This window comes from Chiloscyllium plagiosum, chromosome 23 (assembly GCF_004010195.1).
Source record: "Chiloscyllium plagiosum isolate BGI_BamShark_2017 chromosome 23, ASM401019v2, whole genome shotgun sequence".
NCBI classification, from domain to species: domain Eukaryota; kingdom Metazoa; phylum Chordata; class Chondrichthyes; order Orectolobiformes; family Hemiscylliidae; genus Chiloscyllium; species Chiloscyllium plagiosum.
In genome coordinates this window covers 29,681,702-29,696,821 of record NC_057732.1, presented here as the reverse complement: position 1 = coordinate 29,696,821, position 15,120 = coordinate 29,681,702, and the positions used below count along the sequence as shown (strand labels likewise).

Below are 15,120 nucleotides of genomic sequence, written 5' to 3'. Positions count from 1 at the left end.
AGGATCTGTTTTGATTTACATTTGATGTGCATCGGAACCCTTCAGCTATTTAATCAGTTGGAGAGAGATACTTAAGGCCGTTTATGGACTATGGCTGATAATTTTACATTTGCATTTCTTTACAGAATGGTACTTACATTTAAATAGAAAATAAACATTCTGTTACTTTTCCACTTTGCAGATTTATATTGCAGGGCAATTGGGGAATTAAATTATTTCATTGCTCACAAAAACCTTAGGATCTTTGTGATAAAACTGGAATTGAACATGGATGAGTAAAACATTAATGAACTTGATGATTAACTGCTGCATATTCTCATGCGTTTGCTGAGATCTAAATAAAACCTAGGGTGATGCCTGACAGCAGCAAATGAAAGAGAGCATTTTTCTAAGAAGCTGGGTATTGAACAGTGACAAAATCACTACCAAGCAGCTTGTTAGGGTAGAACCATTTAGCAGATCTTACCGCAGCTATTTGGAAAAGCCTGCATACCACATCAGCCAAGGTGCCTCTAGATTTATGTTCTGAATAGTTGAAGGCTATACTTAGTATTGAATTGAATTTATTGTCACGTGTACCGAGGCACAGTGAAGAGTTTTGTGTTGCAAGCATTACAGGCAGATCATATAGTTAAATAGCATAGATAGTAAATAATTGGTAAACAGCGGCAAAAACAAAAACACAGGTACAGGTGAATGTTAAGAGTTTGTGAGTCCATTCAGCATTCTAACAACAGTAGTGTAAAAACTGTTACAAAACCAGTTGATGTGTGTCTGGAGGCTTCTGTACCTTCTCCCTGATGGTAGAGGTTGTAGAAAAACATTGCCAGGGTGGGATGGATCTTTGAGAATGCATTTCCTAAACAGCGGGCCTGGTAGATGGATTCTATAGATGGGAGATTGGCCTTTGTGATTGTCCGGGCTGAGTTCACCACTCTCTGTAACCATCTCTGATCTTGAATGGTACAGCTGCCATACGAGGTAGTGATACATCCAGACAAATGCTCTCGATGGCGCATTTATAAAAATTGGCAAGGTTATTTGCTGTCATGCCAAATTTCCTCAGCTACCTGAGGAAGAAGAGACTTTGTTGGGCCTTTGTAATCACTGCATCTAAGAAAGCTTGTTGTGGATGACCACTCCAACGAGCTTGACACTCTGCACTCATTCCACCGCTGTGCTGTTAATGTGTAGGGGGGGCATGATATCACCCCACCGGAAGTCAATAATGAGTTCCATGGTTTTGCTGGCATTAAGAGCTAGGTTGTTCTCAGTGCACCATTTTCATAGTCTTTCAGCTCCCGTCTGTAATCTGTTTCGTCGCCATCTGAGATTCAACCGACTATGGTGGTGTCATCAGCGATCTTGTAAATGGCATTAGTCTGGTATTTGGCAAATCATTCATGGGTATAGAGTGAGTACAGTAGGGGGCTGAGTACACATCCCTGGAGGCTCCAGTGTTGAGTGTTAGTGAGGATGAAATATTGTCCCCAGTCTTCACTGATTGTGGCCTGTGGGTCAGGAAACTGAGAATCCAGTTGCAGAGAGTGGGGCTTAGTCTGGGATCATTAAGTTTAGTAATCAGTTTGGAGGAGATAATAGTGTTGAAGGTTGAACTGTCGTCAATGAGTAGGATTCTCATATAGCTGTTCTTGGTGTCACGATGTTCTTGGGAGGAGTGAAGGGCAATTGATATGGCATCTGATGTGGATCTGTTGGTCCGATAGGCAAATTAGAGTGGTTCAAGTGTAGTGAGGAGGCTGGAGTTGATTAATGCCATGACCAGCCTTTCAAATCACTTCATGACCATCGAAGTTAGGGCCACTGGGCGGTAGTCATTGAGACATGTTGCACGAGCCTTCTTAGGCACAGGGATGATGTTGGCCCTCTTGAAACACAGAGACAGTGACCTGCTGCAGGGAGAGATTGAAGATGTCCGAGAAGACCTCTGCCAGTTAATCTGCGCATGCTCTGAGTGCACGGCCTGGTACTCCATCTGGTCCCATTGCTTTCCTTGGAATCACATGAAGGAAAACTGATCTGACCTCTGATAGAGTGACTGTTGGGATAGGTTTGCCAGGACTTGTCGGAATAGGTATTACCTCCGCCGAAATTCTGCTCAAAGCGAGCATAGAAGGGATTGAGATGATCTGGGAGGGATGTGTCATCGTCTGCTATCTTGCACAGTCTCTTTTTAGAACCTGTGATGTCATTCAATCCTTGCCGTAGTCGTCGGGTGTCTGTCTGGTCTCTAGTTTGGATCGGTATTGGTCCTGCCAATGGTAAGCTGCCGATGTAGAAACCCCACTGTTTTGCTTATCTGTATATCAATAGGATTCTGTATAACAATATAGCCAATTTTTTTAACAGTTCCTGATCAGCCAAAGAATTCTTAACCTAATAATTTTGAGAGTTTCACTAGAAGTGGATCCCTTTGGTTTACCTTTCCCCAAAGCATGTCCAAATAAAACAGGTAGATGCAGAGAACTACAGAAGAGTGCTGTGAATGAGGGTATTATAATCTAAGTTTTAACATCAAATGTGGTAATGCCATTGAAGAATCATATTATATTATTAATTTATTTGTTGTTATTTATTTATAAGTGGAAGATGTAATCAGGTCCTTTGTAATCCATTTCGGTCTTCCTGAAATAATTCCAGTACTTTGGGGAATCATTCTGTCTAGTTGCCTATTTCTTTATGGTGTCAGCTGGTAGTATCCTTAGTTGAGTCAGAAGGTTGTGGGATCAAGTATCACTCTACAAACCTGAGCACAACATAAAAGCTGATAGTCAAATCAAGTGCAAATCAAGTGGATGAAATGTTAAACCAAGGCCTCATCTGCTCATTAAATGGATGAAAAAAGATTCCACGGAACTATTTTAGTTGAGCAGGGGAGTTATCTATGGTACCCTTACCAATATTAGGACTCCTACAGTGCAGAAAGGGGCTATTTGGACCATCAAATCTGCAATGACCCTCCAAAGAACATCCCACAAGGGGTTTTACTATGGCTAATCCACACATTGCAAGACACTATGGGACATATGTTTTCCAGCACAGCCAATCCCTAACTTGCACATGTTTGGCATGTGAAAGGAAATCCACACGGACATAGGGAGAACATACAAACTCCACACAGATAATCACCCAAGTTTGGAATTTAACCCAGGTCCTTGGCACTGCTAGCCACCATGTATCCTCTAAGCATCAGAATACCTTATCATAATTAGGTCCTGAAATGCTGCTGGGTCCATTTAGATTATGTTCTTGTTTTCCTCAAATTATAAATATACTATACAAATTTAATGACAAGGTACTTAGAACAAATTTAGCCCAAAATGCTCCTGAATAACAAATTCCTGTGTTGTTATCACAAGTGATAAGGACATGTTGCTTGGGGAAGATTTGGTTTTGTTGTAGTTTTATTTCAGGAGGGCTATTAGTGTACATATTAATTTATTATGTTTCTTTTTTTTATTTAGTGTGTTTAACCCTCAAAGAATTTTATGCTCCACTCTGAATTTAACTAAGATGGATTTTGTCTTAAGTTTTTTCTTTTTTTTTCTATTTGTTAATGTATATAATTGGTCATTAAAGTAGTGCTGGAGAATTGTGGCTTAAGCACTTTTCACTATTATTTTTGTAATAAATACGAGTGATAATAAATTACTATTCTGCTTTATTCTATTCTCATCATCATTGGCGATCCCTCGCAAACGAGCTGAATTTAACTAAGATGGATTTTATCTTAATTTTTTTCTTATTTTTTCTATTTGTTAATGTATATAATTGGTCATTAAAGTAGTGCTGGAGAATTACGGCTTAAGCACTTTTCACTATTATTTTTGTAATAAATACGAGTGATAATAAATTACTATTCTGCTTTATTCTATTCTCATCATCATTGGCGATCCCTCGCAAACGAGGATGACTCTTCTACTCTCAGGGCAAGGCTGTAGGAGGCTACACAGACCGACGCAGCTTCCACAGGCTCTGCCACACTTGGAGCAGAAGGTGGTCATGGGAAGAAGTGGTTGGGGCATTGGTGCAGCAGCGCACTCCTGCTTTTTCCTGGTTTATGTTTTTTTTCCTGTCAGCAAGTCTCAAGGTACTCAACACCCTCCTGGTAGCTCCTCCTTCACTTTGGACGGTCTTGGCCCAGTGATTCCCAGGTGTCTATGAGAATGCCTGTACTTTGCGACTGAGAGCTTGAGGGTATCACTGAAACATTTCCTCTGTTCAGGTGGGGCACGCCTGCCATTTCAAAGCTGGGAGTAGAGCACCTCCTCGGGAAGTCTCAGGTCAGCCATGCAGATGACATGCCCAGTCCATCACAGGCGATCAAGAGGGATCAATGCTTTGATGCTGGGAATGTTGGCCTGGTTGAGAACACTGGTGTTGGTGCATCTGTCTTCTCAATGGATTCCCAGGATCTTGTACAAGCAGCATTGGTGGTACTGCTCCAGTGCCTTGAGGTGTCTGCTGTAGACAGTCCACATCTCAGAGCCATTTGGAGGGTGGGAACCAGCACAGCTCTGTAAACCATGAGCTTGGTGTGGGATCTGATGTTGTTGTCATTGAAGACCCTTTTCCTCAGGCAAAGCTGCACTTACCCAATGGAAATGTTCTGGATCGCTTCACCAATAACTGCTGTTGTTAACAGAACACTCTGAGGTATTGGAGGTGGCTAACATTCTCTCAGGCCTCCCTGTGAACCTTGATGATCAGGGATTCGCTCCACAATGCCGGATCAGATTGGTGGAGGATCTTTGTCTTGGGGAGGTTCTGGGTGAGACCCATGCACTCATATGCCTTTATAATGGTGATGATGATGGTCTGAAACATCCTCTGAAATTGTACACACACAAGCATCATCTGTGTACTGCGGCTCAATAACACTGGTTGGGATGACTTTGGTTTTGGCTTGTAGGCAGCGGAGGTTGAATAACTTTGGCTTGCTCTGTAAGTTAGCTCCACTCCAACGGGGAGCTTATCAGCAGTGAAGTGAAGCTTTGGAGCGAGGTAAATCAACAACAGTATTCTATTCTATGAAATTATAAATCATTACAACTTCATTTACTGTGCTTGTTTCCTCCAATTTTTCTTCTCCTTTGCTCAAAACTTTTACTAGGGTAGCAAATGTGTCAGTTCCCATGTGATACCTTTCCAATTGATAATTCTTTGTGAGTGATTCTGGGAATGGGATTCTGTATGGGGGAAAACCATTTAAGCAAAGCTGAATCCTGTCTACACCAGATCCCTCACAGTTGCCAGCCAGAATCAACAAATAGTAATCAAAACCCAGAGCTGTGAATGATCTATCTTTGCCTGATTCAAGGATGTGGAGGCTGATTGCATGGTCATCATTACAGTCCCTCATAAGCTCAGATTCTACAAGTGTAGTGATTAACATCCAACCATGTGAGAAAAGAAACGAGTAAGCCTGTCATGTAGTAAAATCATTTTACTTCAACTTCACTTTTCCACTCTATCCTTATACCCATTGAGTCCTTTAATATCCATGAAAGTTAAACCAATTGAGCCCATGGGATGCTCCAGGTCTCTATGCCAGTGTTCCACCTCATACATTACACTTAAACAGTAGTTTATTTTAAAATCATACCTTTTAATTTACCCCAATGTGGGGGGTGGTGAGGGGGAGGGGATTAGTGGCATTTATATTCTACTATTTTCTTTGTATTTCATTTTTGTGGCAGCAGATTAAGTACTGCAGACACCAGAGTCATTGGATTCTCTATTGTCAGACCTCTGAAAGACATGATTATCACCATCTGTGCTCCCCCACATTCCTGCATCCTGATGGTATGAATTGCATGAGTAACTGCTCAGCAGCTCCCACACCTGAAATTAGAAATTATCTGAGATGAAGCAAAGGAGACTTAAACTTGTGACCGTTTCTAAAGTTCACACAAACAGTGGTGCGTGTATGGAATGAGCTGCCAGAGGAAGTGTGGGGGCTAGTACAATTACAACATTTAAGAGGCATCTGGAGAGTATATGAATAGGAAGTGTTTAGAGGGATATGGGCTAAATACTGGAAAATAGGACTAGATTAATCTAGGATATCGGGTTGGGATTAACGAGTTGGGCCGAAGGGTCTGTTTCCATTCTGTACGTCTCTGTGACTCTATGACTCTATATGGTGGTTTCCAATGTACAGTGCATCAGTCTCACTATTACAATTGTGAAGCTAATATTTATTTAAATACCACAGCATGATTAGCATTGAATGCAAAAATATCCCTGACTTCATAGTTTAAATATTTATTTATGTCCTTCCAATTTCTCAACGCCGATTGAAATTTAAATTAGTCTTGTGACAAATTATTAAAATATGCCATTTGAAAGCATCAACTGTGTTAGTCCTGTTTATAAAGTAGAACAGGAAAAACATTCCCATTTCCACAGCTGAATAAGTTATGTAAATAAGAAATATTTGAAAGTAAAAGTAGGATGCAAATATAGAATGTTGGATACTTAGGAAAGGCACAGGTTTTAGCTTAATTTGGATGTCCTTGGCTGTGTCATCATAGTGCATTCGAAGCTGGGACTGAAACCATCATAGCTCAACTTTGATTTGACCTTTTTCAGTGATTTATTTCACAAGTTAACAGTAAAGAGTGTGATGCCCTTGCAGTGATAGAAGTGAGGCTGAACAAAATGGAGTTTTAACATGTTGTCAAGATTCCAGACAAGCTTCTCCAATTTGTTACACCTCCGCACTCTTATGCTCCGAGATAAAGAGGAATAAATTGGTTCCCTTTCTTTTATTCATCCACCCTGCCAGCTGGCTGCAACGAGGTTAATTTAAAATAAATGCTTTCCCTGTAAATACCTTTCTCCCAGATCCAAATTAACTTATGTTTAAAACTGAGCCAATTTAACCATGCTTTCTTGACTTAAAACAAAATGTGTTTATTCATTACTAATCACATGGAGAATTAACAACACATATAAATGCTTAAGGGCTGATGTGCACAAAAATATTCAGTCTGTCAGAGAATAGACCCACTAGCATACTCCAGTTTAATTGAAATTGGCATTTTAACCCCTATCTTTGTATATTCTTTAAAGGGAAATGCCCAAAATGTGTCTGTAGTTTGGAACATAATTTGCAGGGGTGGCCTGCTGTGATTGAGCAGGCAATTCTCTGAACAGACTGAATATTTTTTTGCATATCAGCCTTCAAGCATTTATATGTGAAAAGCATGGTCAAAGAACTATTCCCTTCTCACGTCTGTGTTATGGTAAGGATTCTCTATTACTCTGAATGCTACAAGTCATCATGGAAACACCATCACCTGCAAGTTACCTTACAAGCCACTCACCATCCTGACTTGGAAGTATAATCACTGTTTGGTGTCAAATGCTGGAACTCCCTCCCTAACAGCACTGTATGTACACCTACACCAAATAGATTGCAATAGTTCCAGAATGCAGCTCATGACCACATCCACAAGGGCAACTAGGGATGGGCAGTAAGCGCTGGCCCAGCCAGCAAAGCCCACAGCCCATGAATAAATAAAAATAAAAGTTCCAAGTCAGGATGGTGTGTGACTTGGAGGGGAACTTGCAGATGCTGTCGCCCTTGTCCTTCTGCATGGTGAAGGTCACAGCTTTGGAAGATGCTGTCAGATGAATTACCACATTCTTATAGTTGGTACACACTGCTGCAACTGTGCGTCAGTGATGAAAGGAATGAATGTTGAAGATGGTGGATGTGGTACCAGTTTACTAACTGAGTGGAAGGCGTGGGATCTTTGAAATCTTACCTGAATAAGGCAGTTGATGCTGTAAAAGGGGAGGTGTTTGGTGGGGTATAACTTCTCTGCTGCTTCACTTTGCCAGTATTTTCCCTGGATGGCTGCACCAATACTTCATTATTCCAGTCAAAATCCAAAGTCCCAAATGCAAAAAACAGTAGGCCACAATGGTCTCTGCTGTCAGAATTGATGTGTGTAGCATCACTATGGATCAGAAGATCTGGCCCACTTCCTCCTATAGTTATATCATGGCAACTGTGAATGAAATTATACATTCATTTTTGTTTTCAGTTTATACCTTGTTACAAGTCATGTAATTGTCAGCTTTGCCAATTAACACTGAACTGTATTTCAACTTGGCGACAGTTTCATTGATTTTCTTCAAACAAGCCCTTGTTATGTACAAAACTGTTGGAGAGAGCCAAACTGCATTGAACACTAGCTGTGACATAAAAATAATTTGGACCAATGCCTTGTTAGAAAATGGCTGTTGACTTAATCGAAATCGCAGACGTTCACATGGGTCCAGAGAGTCTTGAGGCATAATGGTAGTGTCCCTACTCTGGACCAGAAGGGCCAGATTCAAGTCCCACCTGCTTCAGACGTACTTAATAACATCACTGAGCAGATTGTTTAGAAAGGATTTAACATGTCCTTCATGCTGCAGGGTGGTCTGAACCTTTCTGGCTTTTACCCTATTTTATGAATTGTCCTTTAAACTAACAATTCTAAGAAATTATGGCAGCCTCTATATGAGAGTCCCACTGTACAGTAACACCATTAACATCAGTAACTTGTATTCCTATGGCATACTTAGCATTAAAAAAACTCTTGTAGGACCTCACTAAAGATTAAGGAAAGAAACTGATGCTGAGCCAAAGATGAGCTGTAGAATTGATAATGATAAACTTGATTAAGTTGGTGGACTTTAAAGAAGGAACTTGAAGATAGAAAGGGAGATGGAGAGACAGAACGATTGAGGGAGAGAATTCGACATCTGCAACAAAGGCAGCCGGAGCTCTGGAAGCCAGCAATAGAACATGGGGACAGAAGAATGCAAGAGGCCTGGGTTTGAGAAAGAGAGTGTGGGAGGGTGGATTGTGGGATTGAAGGGAAGTCAGTAATTCAGTTTTGTAAGACAAGGGAAGGATTTGAAAACAGGAGTAGAACTTTAAAGTTGTTGTGCTGGGCCACCACGCATGGGAAAGCAAGTCAGATATTTGGCATCCACTCTCTACTGTTCAGCCATTCACTTTAATAAGCCTAAAATTGTGATTAATGAATATTGAATCTGTAAGTCATGCTGAACAATTAGAAAAATCCAAATAACATCAGAATATTTATTCATTGGAGTGTGTCTGAATAAATTAGGTGTTGGATCATTGCTTTTTATGTTGATTTTGTGCATAAATACAAACATCTTTACAGAACACAGCTGCATATGACCTAAGTGGGACTGTCATAAGAAAATTATAGTAAAATGCTAATCTATTTTTAGGCAGCTTGTAATTAGTTGCTAGCAATCTACCTTCTTATAATCAGACAAAATGGATAAAGACATGTTTCCTATACCACTTTCGGGCTCTGCATCCAAAGCATATCGAGAGGAAAGATTTATCTGAGTTGCCAGTTTGTAATAAAACTGAAAAACTGAGGCTTCCAAAATGAAAGACAAAATTAGTTTTCCCTCATATGTTCATCTTCTCTGTATACTGACAGATAGATAGATTGTGGGTCATATTGTGTCTGTTCTTTTCCTGACCATCTGAAGGTTAGCCAAGGACATTACTTGTCTACTTGATAAGAGTGCAATGTTGGTATAAATTAGACCAGAGCTTCTTAAAATAGGGCAGAACCTCAAGTGCTGTTCCAAGCTGAAATTTTGGTGTTGTGAGTTCCAAGGCAATGATGGCCACTGTGGATCTCTGCTCCCTTGCCCTCGCAACGACACCCTTTGCACTGTCCTCACATATAATGTAACAATTTTTAACCTTCAAAATGCGGGCTGCAGAAGGAAAACATTTGGGAAGCTCTGAAATAGACTCTAATTTGAAACACTAGACAATGGACTTATTGCTTGATACCTTCACAAAGGGAAACCTGAAATTGACTGCTTGACAACATATCTCGACTTTTTTGCTCCAATGCCAGGTTCTCAATATTGACTGATGTATCTAGGGTAGGTACACAGCAGGTGCTTCAGACAAGGAGAGAGAGAGAGAGAATTAGCCCAAACCAAAATCACACATATATCGCCAATGCTGGACCCAAATTGGCTTCACTCTCATGTCCTCTGGCTATAGGATGTTATCGCCCTATTGGGATGATTACTAATTCTTCCCTATTTGAAAGATGAGAATTGTCTCCAGTGACATTAATTGATGCATAATTTACATGCTGTGCTGTCCATGATCAAACTAATGAACTATACATCAGCTTTGGAATATACTAAGAGGATCACTAATGGCATGCTCAAATTAAACCTGGAACATGGAGCTGTTGTGGTGTGGGTGTTGAGCACTACCTGAAAAGGGGTTGGGTGTGAACACTGTCCATCATTAAGGAAGAGACAAGAACTATCAGGGACTGGAGGGGTTTGTTGTGGTAATCTAAAAACCAGTTCATGTCTTGGGTATAACTATTACAGACTTTACTTACAATCATATACTAGACATTCAATTTGTAAAAATGCACCAATGTCTTTACCCAAAACACAATCAGAATAGCAATTTATAATTTTAATTCTTTCATTTTATTACAGTGTTTTCACTTGTTACTGACTATCTTAACTCCTACATCTCACATCCTTATAAATAAACAGAGCTCATGCTCTGCAGGTGTCCCATTTCATGTTCTCAGTAGCTCTGGGTTATTTGTTATCACTGTGAACCTGACAATGTCACAGTTTGTTTCCTTATCATCCTGAGACTGGAGGTTCTGAAATGTGCAGGACCCCTCCAATTTAGCTCTGTGGATGTGCTGATATCAGGGCTTTCTCAAAGTACCAAGGATCTAGTGGCCCTAGTTTAGTTAGAAGCCTCTCCCAAAATTAAAAGATTTCGGCATTTAAGGAGGGTATAGCAGGACATTTAGAAAATCATAATGTGATCCAGCAGAGTCAATAGAGTTTTGTGAAAAGGAAGTCACATTTGACTGATTTATATGAGTACTCTGGTAAAGATACAAGCGTTGTGGAAAGAGGGGAATCGGTAGATCTGGTATGCTTGGATTTCCAAAAGACATTAGATAGGATGCCACATGAAAGATGAATTTGTATACTGAGAGTTCATGTATACAGTGAAACATATTAGCATGGATACAAGGTTAATGAACTAACAGAAAGCAGAGAGCCGGGCTAATAGGTTCATGTTTAGGTTGGTAAGATGTGACTGGTGGAGTGCCACAGGGAACAGTGCTGTGGCCTCAACATTTACAACCCATGATGAAGTGACCAAATCTTTGGTGGTTAAATTTGCAGATGACTCAGAAAGAGCTGGGAAAGTAAATTGTCAAGAAGACATAAAGAGCTTACTGATGGATTATAGGTAGGGTAAGTGAGTGGACACAATTTGGCAGATGATGTGTAATTTGAGAAAATGTGAACTTATGCACTTCAGTGGGTAGAAAAGAAAAGTAGTATACTACTTAAATAACTAGAATTTGCAAAACTTGGTGCTAGAGAAGCACTTGGGGATCCTGAAGCATGAGCTACAAAACATTAGCATTGAAGTACAGCAAGTGATTAAGAATTCAAATGCATTGTTGGTGTTTAATACAAGGAGAATTCAACATAAAAGTAGGGAAGCATTTTTGCTAAAGTTGTACAGGGCCATATCTTGAGCACCCTGTATAGTGTTGGTCTCTTTACTTACAAAAAAGGATAACATTACATCAGGTAAATTCCATTAACTTAACTCTTTGTACAAAGGAGTTTTCTTATGAGGAAAGGCTGAAAAGGTTAGGCCTACACTCATTGCAATTTTACAGGAATGAGAAGTGGCCTTTTATAAACATATAAAAATTGAGGGGACTTAACAGGGTACACGTTGAGAGGATGTTTCCACTATAGGTTAGACTAGAACTAGGGGATGCAGATTAAATAGAAAAACATTCGAGGGTTATTACCTTGTGGAATTCACTTCCTCAGAGAGCAGTGGGGGCAGGGTCATTGAATATATTCAGTGCTGAGTGAAATAGATACTTGATTTACAAATGAGTTAAGTGTTATTGGGTGGAAAGCAGGAAAGTGAATTTGAGGCCTCAATCAGGATCTTATCAAATGGTAGAACAGGATGAAGGGACCAAATACTCTACTTCCACTCTTAATCAGTGTAATTATAGTTTCGTATATTCTTGTACAAGACTTGGTGAGACCACAACTAGAATAATATGTGCAGATTTGACCTCCAGGTAGGAAATACTTACATTGTAGGCAGTGCATCAAAGGGCTATCCCATGATGAGCAACTGAGTAAATCTGGCCTATATTCTCTGGAATTTATCAGAATGAGAGGAGATTTCATTTAATAGTCAAAATTCTAAAGGAGATTGACAGAGTAGACAGTGGCTCGTGAATCCAATATATGGGAGCACATATCTCAGAATAAAGAGTTGATAATTTAGACCGAGATGAGGGAAGATTTCTTTACTCAAATAGTTATTAACCTATAGAATTCTCCACTTTGGAAAGGTATGGATAAGCTATCATTGAATGTATTAAAGACTGAGATAAATAGATTTTAAAGCGGTTGCAACATCACAATCCCAAGCTAAGTACTCAGATTAGTGCAGAAATTCTGAAGTTGTTATTTGTCACTAAGTGCTTGTGCTTCTACAGCCTTCTGTAGACCCAACAATCATTGAAACTTGTAGAACATTTCCTTTTCTGCTCCCGCACCCCCACCCCCACAACCCCCCACCCTTGCTGTTAAATCAACTGCTGGCCTTCAAGTAAAAACAAAATCAACATTGCTCAGTCAGGAACAAATGAAATTTAAACAGCAACGTGGGTATTAAGATTTGCTGAACAGTATAATTGGCCATATATAATATGTTAACTGGGTCTTGTTTAGTGACTCAATTTGATTAACTTGTAGGCTTTTTAAAATGTAAAGTTTTCTTTTGTTTAAATAAAGCTTTTTTCAAAATGCTTCTGCGTCTCCTTTCATCCCATGTGTATGCCCCAGTTGTACCAGGGTAAATGAATTACTTATATTTTTAATTGATGGTGGTGAGTTAGAGAATAGGATAGAAGGAGAAGCAGCAAAAGTTGTTAGTGAATTGTATTCTAGGTGTAAACCCCCTATTTAACAATCTCTGACACCCTATTCTCACTGGTTCTTCAGATTTGGAGAGCACCTTACTCCATGTAGGATAGTTAGTGTCTGAAGTCCATCTCCTGTCATTACTGTTATTGGATGTCTTGTCAAGCAATAACAGTAAAAATGGTCAGTGACAAAAATACTCAAAAGTCAATACGATGCATGTTATGTTTTTGGCTTTTTTACCTTGTTTGTTCTAGAATATTTCAGCTAGTACATTTTAGAAAGCTCTGTCAGTAATTCTCTATTTGGCATTCCTTAGAGAGCTAGGTTAGCTGTTAATGAAGCATATGAGAGCAAGTTCTGAAGAGTGACTGCTTTCAGCTGTTGGGTGTATTCTTTGTCTCCTATATCTAACTCAATAAAGCAGTAGAGCAGTGCTTCAATCCTTTTACAAAACATTTCTGTTGGTTTGAATGCAGATTAGATTGAGAGAAGTAATGCTTCTTGTTATGGGTGGAAGTTAAAGGCTGCTTCATTGTCTTGTGGGCGTCTGTGGTAAGATTTGAAAACATTCTGGGACAGCTTAAGTTGGATAAGGTTGTAAATGCCCTACATTTTTAGTATATTGGATTGAAAGGTGGTCATTGTTAGTACTGGGCAAAATTCTTTTATAGCAGCTTGATGACTTCCAATGTTTAAGAAAGAAAAATCAGGATGTCTGCTCAATTCAGCTACTTAAGACTATAAATTCTGAAACAGGATATGAGCCACAGTGACCTCTCGATAAAGACATATGTACCAAGAGCTCTTTCACAATGAATAAACTAGACTGGCTCTGGAAACACGCATGGGATAATGTACACATATCACCTGAATTCTTTAGGGTGTAGGTTTGCTCGCTGAGCTGTAGGTTTAATATCCAGACGTTTCATTACCTGGCTAGGTAACATCATTAGTGGTGACCTCCAAATGATGCGAAGCTGTTGTCTCCTGCTTTCTATTTATATGTTTGTCCTGGATGGGGTTCCTGGGGTTTGTGGTGATGTCATTTCCTGTTCGTTTTCTGAAGGGTTGATAGATGGTATCTAGATCTATGTGTTTGTTTATGGTGTTGTGGTTGGAGTGCCAGGCCTCCAGGAATTCTCTGGCATGTCTTTGCTTATCCTGTCCCAGGATAGATGTGTTGTCCCAGTCGAAATGGTGGTTGTTTCCGTGTGTAGGGCTATGAGGGAGAGAGGGTCGTGTCTTTTTGTGGCTAGCTGGTGTTCGTGTATCCTGGTGGCTACCTTTCTTCCTGTTTGTCCTACGAGTGTTTGTGGCAGTCCTTGCATGGAATTTTGTAGATGACGTTGGTTTTGTCCATGGGTTGTACTGGGTATTTTAAGTTTGTTAGTTTTTGTTTGAGAGTGTTGGTGGGTTTGTATGCTACTAGGATTCCGAAGGGTCTCAGTAGTCTGGCTGTCATTTCTGAAACTTCTTTGATGTATGGTAAGGTGGTTAGGGTTTCTGGCTGTGTTTGGTCTGCTTGTTGTGGTTTGTTCTTGAGGAATCTGCGCACTGTGTTTTTTGAGTATCCGTTCTTCTTGATTACGTTGTATAGGTGGTTCGCCTCTGTTTTCCGAAGTTTGTCTGTGCTGCAGTGTGTGGTGGCTCGTTGGAATAGTGTTCTGATACAGCTTTGTTTGTGTGTGTTGGGATGGTTGCTGGTGTAGTTAAGTATTTGGTCAGTGTTTGTCGGTTTTCTGCATATGCAGGTTTGTAGTTCTCCGTTGTCCTTTCCTTCAACTGTGACGTCCAGGAATGTGAGTTTGTTGTTGGTTTCTTCCTCCTTGGTGAACTTTATGCCTGTGAGGGTGTTGTTGATGATGTTAAATGTCTCTTCTATCTTGTTTCGTTTTGTGATGACAAGAAGGATTTCCTAGCGGCATTAGAAACCACATTGAAGGACAACAATCTCACGGAAGAAACACAACAAATGATCAGACAGACAGTTGCACCTACTCTGAGCCAAAAGAGGGACGGAAACAAACTGAACACACAAGAAAAGAAAGCCCTAGAAAACCTCAAAAA

At 40.0% G+C, this 15,120-nt stretch overlaps 1 protein-coding gene across 4 annotated transcripts in view; it reads right to left on the bottom strand.

Moving 5' to 3' along the window:
- Positions 1-15,120, bottom strand: part of saysd1 (SAYSVFN motif domain containing 1) — a 142,339-nt gene that overhangs the window by 48,984 nt on the left and 78,235 nt on the right. The window contains exons 3-4 of one of the 4 annotated variants that reach the window (XM_043713798.1): positions 7,797-8,042; positions 2,236-2,338 (exon numbers count right to left, since the gene is read on the bottom strand). In XM_043713798.1, coding sequence (XP_043569733.1) covers positions 2,317-2,338; positions 7,797-8,042 — 268 coding nt within the window. In that variant the 3' untranslated portion in view covers positions 2,236-2,316. Of the gene's footprint in view, positions 1-2,235; positions 2,339-7,796; positions 8,043-9,871; positions 9,985-15,120 lie in introns of those variants that run through there. The other 3 variants (XM_043713799.1, XM_043713800.1, XM_043713797.1) reach the window with 3 other exon arrangements.